Below are 16,351 nucleotides of genomic sequence, written 5' to 3'. Positions count from 1 at the left end.
TCCGCAGAGCAAACGCAGCGTAGGAGAAACTCAACACCACCAGTGGGAATGAGAGTAAAAATAGAGCTCATCTGTCCAGGAGGGGAGTGGTCTCCAAAGGCATGTGCTCCACTGTGGTTCACGCGCTCCTACAAGTGTCCTCCAACGTGTCCGTTCTGATGCTCAGCAGCTGATTGCTTTGTGTTACATAGACGATGACAACTTAGGCAGCCTAGCAGCACTATAAGTGAATTATCTAATCGTGTGTGCTGTCACAATATTAATGCACTGACCTTTTCTCATAGATTTGTCTTTCCTTCCTTTCGGATCTACTTTAGAGAAAAAAATTCTTCTATTTTAACAATCGTATATTGTTAAAATGTACTTAACCAAAAGGCCAAAAAATGTTTATGGAAATCTGCTGTATTCTTACAACTGGTTGTACTTAAGGAAGATCACAAGCATGTAGTAATGTGCAAAAGTCTTGTTCCATCCCTCATTTCTTGGTGTTTAAGGCAAAAACAGAGTTTGTACAATTCTGTCGAGCTTGAAAGTCAATATTTGGTGTGACCACCTTTATTCTTCAGCACAGTCTGAACTCTCTTAGGCAGCTTTCTTGTTATTTTTTTAAGTTGTCTTCAGGAATAGTTCTCCAGGCTTCTTGAAGGACATTCAGAGCTCTTCTTTGGATGTTTAAGGACAGGACTTTTAAATTTTGTCCATCTGCAGTTGATTTTTCAGGCCTGACACTTCTGCTTTGGTCCTCGACTCCAGTTTCCTCAAATTTTTTAATTTTGAGGAAACTGCAGTGCATATGCACACCATATGCACTGGAGACCTATTGCTCAAGACCAACTGACGGCAAGGAAGTCTCGCTCATTGGAAGCAAAGTATTAAAAATGACTTTTGCACAGTACTGTAGCTGGTATTTATACATAATTAGCATGATATTTTTCATTGATAAGTTTATATTTCATTACACACACACGCACGCAGGCATATATAGTCTCCCTCACCTAAACCAATCTGCCCCGAGCCTTCTACAACACTAGGTGTTAACACACAGGGATCACTGCTTCTAGGCTGTTACCCACATGGAGTCACATGTATGTGACAGCAGAGATGAGCATATATTTAACCTAAAACATGAAAAAAAAAAACCCAAACAGATTTCTTCTATGAAATTCACAGCTTTTTAAATTTTCAGCAAATTTTATATTTGAAATAATAGTTTGTATCAACGGTACTGTCAAGTTGACAAGTAGACTTTCCTAAAAACAATACTATACCAGAAAGACTGTACTGACAATACAGGCCCTGAAGCAGAAACCAAACCAGCAATAAACAAACCAATCAACATGACTATAAAATGACCTGTGAACACCAGAGCCTCCTTGTTGTTTGGACCTATGGGTTGTTCCAAATAGAAAAAGAACTGCCAGAGGAACTGAAAAATCTAAATTAAGGATGGAAAAAGGATACAAGAAGACTGGCGACCGACAGAAAGTCAGTCGAAGCACAGCTGCAGCAATAATCGTGCTAACCAGCAACTGACCTCCTAAAATGACACCATGGGCAGTGCATTACTTGCACAGTCTAGCTCTGAGAAAGCTAGCGCTTCAGATTTGGCACAGGGTTTATAAATGGAAATGGCTCACAACACATAGCATAATGCCATCCTCTATGGACGGCACCCTGAGCGAAAAAACACTGCTGGCTCTTTAACAGAAAACTCTATGATCGAATTTTGCTAAAGAATTCCAAAAGAAGGCTTATGAAAGTTGGGCGCACGCGGTCCACAGACGATGTCCATGTGAAAGATTTTGGGAAGACTGGTAGATTGTGTATATACCAAAATACTGGTTGACAGGATGGCTCCCAGTCTGCAGAGGCCTAACAGAACAATGAGGAAACTGCCAGAATCACACTACAACCTGCCCTAGTATGTTGTCAGACTTGAATCCAATAATCACCTTTTTAAAGAGAAAAGCAGAGCAGCTGAAATCAAAGAATATCAGGAATCTGTCAATACTGGTATCCCTCCAAACAGACAGCAATGAATAAATTATTTAAAAAACATGAAAGATTCGTATGAATATGACAGCCTCTAACCAATCAAAGACTCCTATTATCTCTATTTTCCCTGTCTTGTCTCTATTTCTGCCTCCTTTTCTCAATAGTTTTTAGTTCTTTGTGCCTGTTTCATGTAGCTGCTATGATGCTATATTACCTACTTGCCAACTGTTTACTTTTAGGGTCTGGTCACTATCTCCTACCTTCATTTGTGGTTCTGCCCTGTGATACCAAACTAATTATGTAATTCGAACCAAGAGTCTAATTCTATCCGAAAAACTTACGTTTTTAAAAATTTCTGCAACCCTGAACTGATTGGATTGGATGGATGGATGGATGGATGGATGGATGGATGGATGGATGGATGGATGGATGGATGGATGGACAGACGGATGTCAAACAACATATAAAGCCAATGGGTAAGTCCATTAAGAAAGATCTGTGGTCACCATGACACAACTTAGAGTCGGGAGGATGGATGGATGGATTCAATTAGATTTATTATTTGTCCTTTCAGAAATTTGTGCCTCAGGGCGACTGTCAGACAAATAACCACAACAACAATATCACAGTTACAGGGATAAAAGACATCTATTTCATCCCACATCATAACAAATATCACCTGGATTTGTTCACCAGAGTTGTACAAGGTATAAACAACCTTGGGGTGCGAGGTCCTCACAAAGCTGGTGTACTGTCTTGACTATGATGACTGTGTGCTACGTCCCTGTGAATGTCTCGCCCCTGTCCCATCACTCATGACTCCCAAAGCTGGCACACACTATGTTGTTGCTGACCTCTTACTGCCCATGTTTACAAGCCTACTGAGTTTGTTCTTATAAACCACGGAGAGTGAAAACACCAGACAATAAAAGAAAAAGTTAAAATGCTTTCTACAGATAAACGATTAAAAAGAACCTCTATGCATCTATGAATCTAAACTGTTGGGTAATAATTGTATATGAGGATTAGTTACTATTACTTACATAAAGTAAGGATAACCTTGTTGCTTTTGAAATTGTGATTTGTAATAGGTGGGCTATAAATAACTTGAAAAATGAAACTGCACTTGGAGAATCAGAGGTAATGATATACTATAAAGTCAATAAAATGCAAAGTGCAGAGAATTTTTTCCAGTTCTTTAAATTAAGTTTGTTACATCAAACAATGTATCAAGAAATTCATTTATTAAGATTAAAGCTTATTGCATTAAACAAAGTTTCTTTCTGCATCGCTGTCAGCACCATGGAGAGCTCTGCTGAAGATGGAAATGCCAATGAAATTGACTTTTAAAAACGTCATTTATTGTGCTATGAATGTAGTTCTTAGTAACATAACCTACATTATGTAAGCTTAACTTTCCTCCAGTGTATTTGCCTATTTATTAATGGACAAACTGATCAATTTTTAGTCAGTTGAAGCCAGCAAATCTGCACATTATGAATTTATTTGTTACTTGTCCTATTCTGAGGGTAGCGCTGTGAGGACAGATCTTTTTAAGGTCTTTAGAATTGTTATAAAACCTGTTGTTTTCAGGTTATCTGCCGCTCAGTGTCAATGCTTTTAACACATGCCTGAATGGAGTGAACTTTTCAAATGATTTTTCCCCCTCTCCTGTTATTTAACCATAAGAGGAGGAGCAGTGGGGCTGTTTAAAAATACCACCCTGTAAATGAGCTCCTCGCACCTGGAGCCCTCCTCAAGTGAGCCTCAAGGAAGCTGAGTTTTCTGCATTTTCACTCACCAGCTGTACATCTCTTTCCAGAGGAGAGAAGTGGAAGTGTCAATGCTGCCGAAAGCATTTCGGTTGAAATTGTAATGCATTCACAGACTCTTTGAAATCTTGCGACCGTTCTTTCAGCCTTCTAAAAATAGCCCTGTCCCCTTCTAAAGGCCTACTCCCACTGCTCCGAGGGCGTACAGCTCTCCTTTCCATTTGCCCTAAGAAAGTTAAAGATGTTCCAATGTGTCATCTGATCTGCCCATTAGCATATGTGACATCACATGCCTGGAATAAATAAGAGGGGTGCTTTGACCATGGCTAAGGACCACACTGTCTTGGGACTTCAGCTTCTCATCTCCTCCAGCTCCTGCTCTCCAAAATGGTGTGTACGAACTTCTGTTTTGGACCTTTTGGGTGGGGCATTGCTGATGGAGTTACCTTTTTTTCCTTTTAATTGGTTTGGACATCAGCTCGATAACGACCCCAAAACTGAGACTTTTGCTAGTGAGGCAAAATGAAGACTGGCACCCAGGACTAGAGTCTTGGAATGCATTCACATGTATATGTTTAATGTCTAAACAGGCTTATATTCTAATGCAAAGAGGCCGTTTTAGAGTTTCAGCATCCATCATGTGTTCAGAATCCTTTTGGACAGTTACATAAGCTGGATATACTCATTTTGTTTTTCTTTATTTCTCTGTTTTCTGTGTGTTTGTGTATTTGTTAATGTGTGTTTTTAAATGTGACAGACTGAGTTCACACCGGACCAGATTGAGGGTAAGTGAAGAAAAGGAAAAAGAGAGATTTTGCCTCATATGTGAAGGCACCAACCTCTCAGTCAGTGTGCTGGTAGGCATTTACGTCTAACTTTTGCAACTGTCACACGAAACAAACTCTCAGAGTAGCTCCAGACTTACTTAGATGAACTTTTAATCTGATTAAAGTGCTAGAAAAGTGGAAGCAGAGGATGAATAGCGCCATGCCATGCCATTCTACCAACTTCTCCAGCTGTCGGGAAAGATTTCAGACATGTCTATTCTCAGCTTGTCTTGCGAGTCGCCATGGTCCTTATTCAGGAGGGGCATTAATCCTTAGGTCAGGGTTTAAGATGCAGTGCTGGTGGCATCAGCTTACACAAGAATCTGAATCACCCCATCCCTTTTTTGTTTAACTGCCGAAAGACATGTCCTCTATAAACATGCCCTATGGGATATATTAGGGGTCCCCATTTGGACATGGATACTTTTGTGTAGTTAAAACTCTTCCAGTTGTGTATCCTAGACTTGCAGGCAAACCTTTAACGAGTTTTCAATCAGGCTTATTTGTTTAGTGCTGCTTCTACACATTCTGGTACAGCTATACTATATGTCTAACATTAAGTTCCTTTCCAAGTCACGGTGTTAATTACGGCCCAGTCAGCATTCTTGGGTTTGACTGCACGGAGGGCCATGTCGCTATGTCTCTAAATGGCCTGCGTTTCTCTGTCAGGGTGTATCAGTTTGCTCGCAATGTTGCTGTAAATGCAAGTGGAGGCAGGAATGTAGAAGGACGGGGTGGGTCGAGTGTGGTGGAAGGGTACAACTGCTGTTCAGAAGCCACACGAACACATTAATCTGTCAAAAAGGTCACTTTGAGTTCCTGGTGGGATTCACAGACATAGCCAACCATTGTCTGGGCCCCCAGTTGGTGCCTTCCTCTTCACAGCTGTCCCTCTCAATTAGCTGAGAACAATGACAGAATTATGTGGCTTTTACTGTCTTCCTCTACATTGTGGCACTGTGCAACTGACATAGACGACTAGTAGTAACACTGTAATAGATAGAGTAGGAAACCCAAAGCCAAAGGGGATGGATCTAACACAGCAAAGAAAACATGGATGTCATGCCATAACAATAATATCAATTATACCATTTGGATGGGACAAAGAAAAAACTCTGGCAGACTTTTTTGTTTTAATATTTTCCATATTGCTGAAGCCCTAACTATAAGTCCTGAAGCACTTGTACTCAACTTTGTTTCTCTCCTCCTGGTCAGACTTCAAGGAGGCTTTTGGTCTCTTTGACAGAGTTGGTGACAGCCAGGTGGCTTACAACCAGGTGGCTGACATCATGCGTGCTCTGGGCCAGAATCCCACCAACAAGTCCGTTAATAAGATTCTGGGCAACCCATCTGCCGATGGTGAGACATAAACTGTTTTTTCTAACACAAAAGAGCAGTCTGTGTCATGGTATGTGTAATAATTTGGTGTGCTATCAACAGACTTGGCCAACAAGAGGCTCAACTTTGACGCTTTCTTGCCTATGCTGAAGGAGGTCGACGCTCAACCCAAGGGAACCTATGATGACTACGTTGAGGGTCTTCGTGTCTTCGACAAGGAGGGCAATGGCACAGTCATGGGTGCTGAGCTGCGTATTGTGCTGTCCACTCTGGGTGAGCCTCCCAAATTTAGAAGCGCACACATATAGTTTGCTTAGCTTGCAATAGTTAGTGAAATGGAAAACATATCCCTGACATGGATCGTTGTGCATCCACAGGAGAGAAGATGAACGAGCAAGAGATTGATGCCCTTATGGCCGGTCAGGAGGACGAGAACGGCAGTGTGCACTATGAGGGTAAGACCGGACTTCAAACCATTCCACTTTCTTTTTTTTCTTTTTTTTTGGGGAATTTCCAGGAAGCTAAATATTTGAACTTCTTCCTGCAGCTTTCGTCAAGCACATCATGTCTGTGTAAGAGGCCAGCAGCGAGAGTGCTGAAGAAACTGTAGCTCGCCTACAGACAGCCCCATAGTGTTCGTGACATCTACACTGTTTCAAAGACCAACCAAGGAAAGACAAGGACTATGTACAAGGGATGTTGAAGCAAGCCCATTTTTTTGTTTTGTTTATTTTGTTTTCTTTTCCATTTCGTCTCTCACCCTCCTCTCTTGGGACATCGCCATCACCTCTCCATTGTAGACCTCCATCACTCGGCCTCTACTTCCCCCCACCGGGGCGCGTCTCCACTCACCACATGGGGTGAGGAACGGGGGAAAAGGGGTGACCACTCATCAAGTGAGGGTAGATCCCTCCATTCCCACCGCCACCTCATTCAGTCACGCCATCACTGGCCCAGCAATGCCAAAGGTGCTGGAGAATGGTTGTGGTCAGAGCGCCAGAGCTCCCTCCTTCCCTGAAAAGTTTTATTTATTTTCACTCTCTTCATTTGAGAATAAACTTTTCCAACGTACATCCCATCTGGGTTGATTCTTGATCTTTCATTGACACGTGCACTTGTCGACTGCAAGCTGCAGGTCTCAGATTGAAGAAATTTATGCAAAAAAGTTGATGTTTAACAAAAGGCTATGAATAAGCTAGAGCCAAAAAAGAAAGCATCAATTATTAAATACATTTAAAAAGGAAAAGGGTTAGAAAGTGAATTAAGAACTGAAGAATTAGCTTTAAGTATAGCCAAGTAACTATAAACATAATAAAATTGTTAAATATACATAATGAAACAATAATGGACATCGATGTGTAGCTAAAATAATCAGTTTGTAAATAATTCTGCAAAAACGTATATTAGATAAAATTATGGAGTAACAGTAGAACAGTCTATTTGTTCAACTGTTCAATTTTTTAACAATTAGGGTACAGTGAGCAAAGAATGATTAAACAGCTAAAAATACATCCTAGATATACTGGGGTGATCGCTGTAATACGGTAGCTAGCTAAAATTATGAAAAAGCTATGGGATATTTACATGTAGCTAGCAGTTCTATTGTTAGCTAACATTATAGTTAAAACACATAACAGTTTGGACACAGTTAAAAAGTTTTAGCTAAATAAATCAATAGTAGTTATACTATAGTAGCTAGCTACTGAATTGTAAACAAACACTACTGTTGTACTGTTAGCTAATAATTTACATTATTAGCTAACAGTACAAGCAAAATTGTTAGCAATATATAATAACACATAATTTTAGTCCATTAAAATGATAAAAGTCAAAAAGACAGAATGAAGAATAATAAAATAGTATCTACCAGCTACTTAAAAAAAATTCTAATTTTATTAGCACTTATTTAAGGTTAGTTTGGTTAGTCTAAATGTAGATTACTTACCAAACACACATACAATATATGAGATTTTAAACTGAAATTTTACAAAAATATATTTCTGTCATATTGGTTCTCTCTAAAAATGAGATATTTGTAGATATCTACATATTGAAAGATATTCATACAATGTATTTAATATTCAAATGAATATTATTGTAACACAGAAAGTAACAGTTAAAATTGAGACTTCAGCTGGATTTGATCCAAAGTGGTTCCTTGTGGTTCATTTGTTTTTACATTCAAAGGATCCAGCCAGCACAAAAAATCATAGAGAGTCCATGTAGGTCGAACACTAAAAGTGGACATAAAACATTAAAAATCAGACAAAGGGAGAAAAAAAAAGTGGGGGGAAAAAATGAGCCATAACATTAAAACTTGAAAAAAGTGTGTGTGTGTGTGTGTGTGTGTGTGTGTGTGTGTGTGTGTGTGTGTGTGTGTGTGTGTAAAACTGAATAAATTACTCACAAAAGAACAGAAACATGAAATGCCCCCCAAAAGAGATCAACCAAATTTTTATATATTAAAGTTAAAGTGCTCTGTTTTTGCCGATGCTATATCATTTGCAGTGTTTAAATAAGAAGCCATTCAGCCATTGTTGACTTTTGCCCCACTAAAAATATTATTTTTTTTAATTTTCTTTATTAAAGTAAAAATTACTGTTGATTTATTTTGCAATATTCATGCTATAACAGCATGATCATTAATATTTGTTTGTATGTCCCTATGACATCAGCTTAATTTGAGTCAAAGAGTAAATGTTATAGATGCTCTTCTATCTCTCTATATTGCACCATGTGACAGGAAAAATGGAACAATTTGCATTGCAGAGGAAGGTATATTTGAGTCATTTTGAAACAGCAACAATTTTCCTTTTTAATGTCAAAGAGCATACAGAGAACATACTGGTACTACAGAAGATCAATAAAGCTCAACAAACCACCAGATTTCACTCGTTTGTTTTTGGTTTCTTAAAGCAGCCCACTTGTCTGGACCATTTTTTGTTGGGCAAAAAATGTGAATCATCTAGTTAAACTGAAATAACATAAAAAGTGTGTGATTGCTGAATGAAACATCTCCATTCTGGACTGTGCATTAGATGTTTCCTAATGTTAACTAGGAAACTTACACAGGTTGTACAGTGCCTCTGGTGCTTGTGTTTCAGTGTAGTAAGACAAGTTTTAACCTGTGTAAGTCCTGCCCCCGTGTGGTGTGATGTCATAGTAAAGGTGCATACATGAAGCTGCTGATAGTGGTTTTGTTTTTTGCTGTTGGGTTTAATTAAAAACCATTAAAAATAGCTTCCATACTATGTTATGACTGGCGGGAGCCTTTTTTATGCTTTATGTTTTCTCAGACAAAAGACATACATCAATACTTTTTTTGGCCTATAATTTTATACTTAACTTTATGCTTAAAATTGGCTTTAAAATGAAAAATACTACAGGCAGTGTTTTGTAACTCCAAGCAATAGGTGGAAATGCTGTGCAAACACACTTCCTTACACTTCAATAGAAGAAGAAACCTACCCATAAATAATGAGTTGGAGGCAGTGGCGGTCCTAGCCTGTTTGGCGCCCTGGGCGAACACTCCCTCTGGGCCCCCCCCCACACACACACACAAAACATGTTAAGGATTGTACATTAACATAAAACTGTTGTCCACACACACATATGAAGAGAGAGAGAGAGTATGCATAGTATGCAAACGGCAACCAAACAGCCATCATAATTCGTCATACAATGAGAACAGGACAAATCAACAATTGACAATGACTAATTAATATTAAAATCTGTAACATAATGTATTGTTTGGAGTTTAGTCTGTTACTGTTACTATTTTTACCATTTCTTCTTGGAGCAACTGTAACCCACATTATTTCCTTAGGGATTAATAAAGTATTCTGATTCTGATTGTTTCAGGATGACCTGCCATTATCCAATGACACATCTGTTTACTTGTATCATTTGTTCGTTTCTTCTCCTCTTCTTTTCTCTTTTTTCTAAACTGAGCACCTGATGGCTTTGAACTTTTCTTGTCCATCTTCCATTGGTTTTAATTTTGCACTCCAGTATGAACACCCATCCCTCAACCAGAGGATCACCACAACATAACCTAATAGACCTACACCTTAGTTCACAGATTAACTTTGTCTAGGGTTTATTTCTGGGATTTCACACAACTCAGGATTCAAATCATGAATACATAATGGATTTGGATTTACAACATTATGAATGAAATGTGCTCTATTTGGAAGCAGCAGGTCTCCCTCCCCTTTCGACGGGTTATGTGTGAGACTTTAAATCATCAAACTGTAAATTATAAATTTTAAATTGTTATTGATCCCTTTACCCCGAGTCCTAAAGTGTATATTTATTTTCTTACTCTACTATATTTATTGTTCGTTTACTTGCACTGCTGTAACTGGAGCCTCGTCGTTTCGTCTCTCTATATACTGGACTGTATGTAGCGGAGATGACAATAAAGTTTACTTTGACTTCAGCAGCGCGCAGGCGCACCGAGGGCTCTCGCGCTCAGTTTTCGTGTATAGAATTTCGAAAAAACATCGGTGCAAATTATAAGTCTGTATCATAATGTCCGGTGTTTTCGTGTTTGTTGTTTTGTTTTTATTTTGTTTTATTTTGTGAGTTGGTTATTAGATGCTGCTCCAGCCAGCCAGAGAATCCCCCGCCGCCCCGCCCTCTCCTCCCTGTGCCGCAAGCAGCAGGCGCACCTCGCAAATGGAGGGTGCCCTTACTCCCAGCAAATGGGCGATAGAAAACCGATCGGTGCCTGTGACATTCCCAATATGCGCTGGCTGCCGTCGGGGCAGCATGAGTACGAGCATTTTTTTTTTTTTTTTTTTTTGCCCGTGATGCCGCCCCCATCCGCCCGTGTCGCCCGTATCTAAAACCGCTACTGATGAGATCCAAATATATGCCAATGTCAACACATGTTCATGTTGATGAGGTTTACTGAACAAATTTGAATCATCACAACAACCAAAATGTTAGCAACACATTATAAAGTTTATTATTATCACTATGGTAACCATGTTTATGTTTGTTACCTGCTAACTCAAACATATTCTGTAGGTGTCACATTTTGAGGACTGTAAGTTCACACACTTTCAGACTTTTGCAAACCGGAGTTGGAGATTGCAGAGAGAAGGCGAAGTGTTTTGTAAAAACTTTACAAGTTCTACGGATTATTTGCTCAAACAGCAAAAGTGCAAACATGTTTTGCTGGACTCTAAGAAGAAGAAAGGCACAGCCTGATTTGTCATGTTTTTTAATATTTTTAAAAAAAATGCTGTTTTTGTGCAGCAGTTCTTATTAAATCACATGCTGTTTGATTTATTTGAAACAGATAATAAAGGAGGATACTGTGGGTGTTGGAGAGGACCCACTGAAAAAGTACGATCTTTGCTCTCTGTCACATTTTTACTACGTTTAAAATTATGTTTATGTATACATTTATAAATACACATATAAACATGCATTCACAGTTTTCTCATTTGAAAGTAAATATTTGTCTGAATATTTGAGCTGAATCAGTTTTACTGTGTAAGTTGTAGATTTGTTCCTCTGTGGAGTCCACAGCTTCATGCAGTCGGTTTAGCTGACTTTCTTGAGGCACTGAGGGCAGTTTGAGTGCATTACAGCAGACTGATCTTCTCTGTTATCTTTCCAGTGTGAGTGCACGAAAGGATCTCACAGATGAACATGTGGCCCCTGACACTCCAGCCACCTCTTCTGCACCAGTCTCACCTCCAGCTGAGGCTCAGACAGAACAAATCAAAGAAGGCTTCCTGGTGGCGCAGATGGCTTTTTTTGTGAGGTGAGTTTACCACTGCAGAGAATAAGCTCTGAACAAACAAACGGTGCAGGAATTTGTGCATCATTTGTTTTAACTGGATTTATTTGTAACTGGCAGAAAAAGTCAAAGGTTTTCCCAAAAATGAAGACAAGGCAGAAGACACGGTCGTGCCACCTTCTGAACCCCAACAGAGGTACGATATTATTTTACTGTCTGAACAAGTTCTGCTGGTACTCCTTCCTTCTTGGATCATGAAGGAGAATCTTTGTGTTTTGTCCAGTGTTAACCCCGTCAGCCAGTCTGAGGATGTTTTGGTCCTTTTACTGTGTTCCTATTTAAAGCTGATTGATTGCTTTGTGTTTCTTCTCCTGTAATTTCATCACTGTGATTGCACTGTTTGTGTCTTTCTATAACAGTACCATCAGCACTGTGAAGTCAAGGACGTTGGTGTCCAGACAGAGGTTTCCTGCCCTCCCAACTCGCTGCTGTTTTTCTGCACAGTACGTTCTACAGAGCCGAGTGTGACACGTGAACAGCTGTTATAGGAACATGTGGAGTCTGAATGTTAGGATTGACACTCAAATTCTCATTATGTCATCCATTTTGGTTGAACTAACTGGTGATGTGTTCCTCAAAGAAAAAGGTGACCTTAGATGATGAGCCGCGTTGTCCTGAAGTCAATGAGAGAGATGAGCCAGTTTCCAGGCCGTGTACCCCAGCAGGTCACGGTGGGAGCCAGGGGGCCATGCTAAGAGACCACGTCACACACTGCTGACTAACATACGATGACGAGTTCGTCAATGATGAGCAGCGGCAGAGAACAGCTTACCTGCTGTTCTATGATAAACAGGTGATTTCTCCCATCAAACAGTTGGATTGTAAATGGTAAATGGTAAATGGCCTGTATTTGTATAGTGCTTTACTAGTCCCTAAGGACCCCAAAGCGCTTTACATCCATCCATTCACACACACATTCACACACTGGTGATGGCAAGCTACATTGTAGCCTCAGCCACCCTGGGGCGCACTGACAGAGGCGAGGCTGCCGAACACTGGCGCCACCGGGCCCTCTGACCCTGGATTGTGTTGGATACTGTCGTTTATATAAGATTTTATTGTAATGTATAGTACATAAGACTTTTATTTTATTTGTATCTTTTTATGTTTATGTTGTTTAGTGTACACCGAGGGCCGTGGGGCGTTGCAATTACAAATTCTTGTGTATGACCTGTCCATATGTTTTTTGACAAAAGATGACTTTGAATTTGAGCATGTCCGTGCAAATACTCAGTTTATGTTCAAACATGATTTTGTTCTTTTAATTTGCTCAATGACAAAGTTAGGATTTAGTTTAAGGAATGGCTGATTGCAGATTCCTGTTAGAAAACAAGTGTGTTGCATTTATGCAGTGGTTACTATGGTGGCACTTTAGGTGCAAGTGTTGCAACCACTGTAAATGTGACACCATCATCAAAAAAATGTTATAAAATCAGAAGAAGAAAGAGAACTCTAATATGATAGCTACACACCAGCTGGACCATTATAACAACATCGCATCACATGAGTAACTTCACCATGACGAGACTTCAAGGACTCCAAGAATGTTCATACAGTGAGGATAAATCATGTTTTTTTATTATTTATTATGAAAAAGACACAATATAGATACATAAAATGCAGCAGGAGCTCCAACAGCTAACATGTCAGTTAATTTGACACGTTGATTTATTTATAATTTCTTTTTCTCTCTTAGCTTTTCAGCTCCACATTTTTGCCATTTCTTCCACACTCAACTCTTTTCTACAAGGTGAGCGCACAGTGAAGGAAGGGAGGGCTGATGGCATTAAGAGATTTGATTGGGCAATCTAGGGGCCAGTTAGTTCTTCCCTTTGGTGAAAGCTGGGCTCTTCAGTTCAGCATGGTACAGCTCCAAAGATTCTGCAACATCAAACCCTCTGTCTGCTAATATTACATCACCTGGGCTGAGGCAGTCCAGGTAACAGTTTCTATTTTTGTTTTTAAACTTTAGATATAAACAAAACAAGAAAAGTAACATTTATCACTCCATCTCGATTCATTTTCATGTCATAAGTGTTAGCAACAGTTCTAGAAAAGGAGAAGTTTGGTTCCAGTTTGCAGAAATGTTATTACAAATGTTCAAACTACTGCACTGTAAAATCTAAGTAGTTCCCAGAACTCAAAAAAAACTATGCAAACTCATTGCCTCCAGAAAAATTGAGTGCAGTTTACTTAAGATGACTGTTAGGACAACTTCTTCACTGCAAGTATGCAGTACTAAGAATAACAATTTGTGGTAACCTGATTATGATTCAAAATGAATAATTAACAACACTTCTTGTAATGGTGTTAAAATCAGGACAACTTTTATTTTCAAATGCAAAAAGTAAAAGAAAATCAGCCAACATACTGGACACATATAATTGTCAATATAATTGTTTGTTGTTCTGCTGAACAATAACAATTATACTGTCATCATTGTTACAGAGATTGAAACTTTATTGATAATTTGTCCAGGTAAAAATGCCCTCCACAAATGTCATGTGACAACCTCATTGGCTTACAGAGTTTTGACATCACCCACATTTAGAATCTTACCACCACTTTGATCCTTTGATCCTTTGATCCTAAAAACCCTTAAATAGGAGTGAGACACAACAACTTTTAGTCTGTTATTCGCAGCATTTACGTTTGCAGCATTCAAACGCTCGCCAGAGAAGCCTTTTTTGGATCCTTTTCAGAGTCACTGGTCACTGTTTATTGATTCTAACATGTCTCCAAAAAAACACAACAAAAGAGAAATAGTAAAGCCCAGCGCTCCTCTTTGCAATCAAGAGGAGAATATTCAAGTGCAGAAGATGTGCTTGGAAGAAATGCATGAGGAAAATCTCAGGAAGAATCACAATACGCGACACCCGGCCCAGCCAGAGTACATCTATTACGTCTGGCAAAGTTTTTTTGAACAACGAGCGGAGATTATGTTGCTGAGAGAAGAATATGAGAGAAGGACTGCTGAAGTACATAGATTGTTCAGCCAGCTTGTTGAAAAGGAAGATATTCAAAAGGAGAAAGAAATGGAAGTCCTAGACATGCGCGGAAGGATCTTTGAGCTCCAAGCAAAGCTTAATAAAGCTCAAGAAAAACCAACAGAAGAAGTCCTCCAACAGAAGAAAAACGAGCAGGACAAGGACAAAAAGATTCAGGAGCTGCAAGTAAAGCTTGACGAAGCTTTGCAAAAAAATAAAGAAATCCTCCAAGAGAAGAAACAACTGGTCATAAAACTCCAAGGCACAGAGATAAATCACAAAGTGCTGAAAGGAAGGGTTGAGTTTCTTCAAAAGAAAGGGCAACAGACCATGAAACAGGAAGATACGGATTGCAAGCTTCAGGACATGGAGAAACACAACAAAGGCTTGCAAATAAAGCTCGATGAAGCTCTGCAAAAAAAAAAAAAGAACTCCTCCAAGAAAAAGAGCAAATGGACGTAAAGCAGCGCAAACTCCAAGGCATGGAGGAAAAGTACAAAGCGCTTCAGGCAAGGCATGATAAAACACTGAACAAGAATAAAGAGTTGCTTCAAGAAAAAAGCAACAAGAAATTAAACAGAAAGAAATGGACTGCAAGCTTGAAGACGTGGAGGAAAAATACACAGCGCTGAAAATAAAGCTCGATAAAACAGTGCAAAGAAATAAGGATTTCAAACAAGAGAAAGAACAGCAAGACATGAAAGAGAAGATCTGGATTGCGAGCTTCAGAACATCAAGAAACACAACAAAGGTTTGCAAGTAATGCTTGATGAAGCTCTGCAAAAAATAAAGAAATCCTTGAAGAGAAAGAAAAGCTGGACATAAAGCAGAGAGACATGCAGTGCCAACTCCAAGGCATGCAGGAAAAATACGGAGCGCAGCAGGTAAAGCTTGATGAAACACTGCAGAAATATCAAGAGCTGCTTCAAGACAAAGAACAACGGAAATAAAGCAGAAAGAAGAAAACAAACTCTCCAGGACTTTGAGAGGAAAAACCAAAAACTGCAAGAACGTTATAACAAAATGAACAACAAAACAACTGAACTGGAGAGGGAAAAGAAAACACTGCAAAAACAATGCTCAGACATGCAGAGTAAGCTCAATGACATGCTGAGAAAAACACAGAACTTGAGGAACTTTCCAACAACTTGAAGTGCAAAACACTGAGGTGCAGATGTTAAAGCAGCAACTAGAGAAAACAAACAAAGACCTGCAGTGTACACTTCAACAAATCGAGAGAAGTCAGCAGCTAGAAGACACGCACAACAAATTAGAACAGTGTTATACAGAGATGCACAAGGCAAAGCTAATGCAGGAGGCAAAATGTAACGAACTGAAAGAAAGGCTGGAAGAAAAACAAGCCAACTTAGAAGAAGTGGAGAAAACATGCAGGAAACTTGAGAAGGAAAATACACAAATGATCGATGAGTTAAGAACCCTCATCCTAGAGAAAAAAGTGCTTGTGGAAAAGCTCCTGGAAAAGAAGAAAAAACGCTTCCGTTTCTTCTGGAGGAGGGACACTCCTGCTTTTTCTACGTTTTCTATGTTTTCTGCTGCTGATGTCACCTCGTCTTCCTCCACCTCTGTTCCATCGTAATTTTCACCTCTCCAATCCTG

General features: G+C 39.4%; 1 protein-coding gene and 2 long non-coding RNA genes across 3 annotated transcripts; all 3 read left to right on the top strand.

Moving 5' to 3' along the window:
- Window positions 1-4,032: 4,032 nt before the first annotated feature.
- On the top strand, window positions 4,033-7,010 carry mylz3 (myosin, light polypeptide 3, skeletal muscle). The gene is made up of 6 exons (XM_031755111.2): window positions 4,033-4,157; window positions 4,525-4,552; window positions 5,810-5,953; window positions 6,035-6,205; window positions 6,310-6,387; window positions 6,480-7,010. Exons 1-6 carry the CDS (start codon window positions 4,155-4,157, stop codon window positions 6,506-6,508), a joined length of 453 nt encoding a protein of 150 aa, XP_031610971.1. The 5' UTR covers window positions 4,033-4,154; the 3' UTR covers window positions 6,509-7,010.
- A 3,948-nt stretch (window positions 7,011-10,958) lies between these two features.
- LOC120436206 lies at window positions 10,959-11,654 on the top strand. The gene is made up of 3 exons (XR_005610235.1): window positions 10,959-10,985; window positions 11,241-11,287; window positions 11,565-11,654. It is a non-coding gene; the product is annotated as an uncharacterized LOC120436206 (long non-coding RNA).
- Window positions 11,655-11,820: 166 nt separating this feature from the next.
- LOC120436148 lies at window positions 11,821-12,633 on the top strand. The gene is made up of 3 exons (XR_005610188.1): window positions 11,821-11,883; window positions 12,107-12,190; window positions 12,328-12,633. It is a non-coding gene; the product is annotated as an uncharacterized LOC120436148 (long non-coding RNA).
- The last annotated feature ends 3,718 nt before the right edge of the window (window positions 12,634-16,351 follow it).

The sequence above is a fragment of the Oreochromis aureus genome, linkage group 23, assembly GCF_013358895.1.
Source record: "Oreochromis aureus strain Israel breed Guangdong linkage group 23, ZZ_aureus, whole genome shotgun sequence".
Classification (NCBI taxonomy): Eukaryota; Metazoa; Chordata; class Actinopteri; order Cichliformes; family Cichlidae; genus Oreochromis; species Oreochromis aureus.
Note: the sequence above shows the minus strand (reverse complement) of the source record. Positions and strands in the feature narration are given on the sequence as shown.

What these genes read in the sequence shown, in the direction of transcription:
- mylz3 (XM_031755111.2), top strand. An exon ending in GGGCAACCCATCTGCCGATG is followed by an intron (nt 5,954 to 6,034) that starts GTGAGACATAAA and finishes TGCTATCAACAG; the next exon opens with ACTTGGCCAACAAGAGGCTC. An exon ending in CGGCAGTGTGCACTATGAGG is followed by an intron (nt 6,388 to 6,479) that starts GTAAGACCGGAC and finishes TTCTTCCTGCAG; the next exon opens with CTTTCGTCAAGCACATCATG.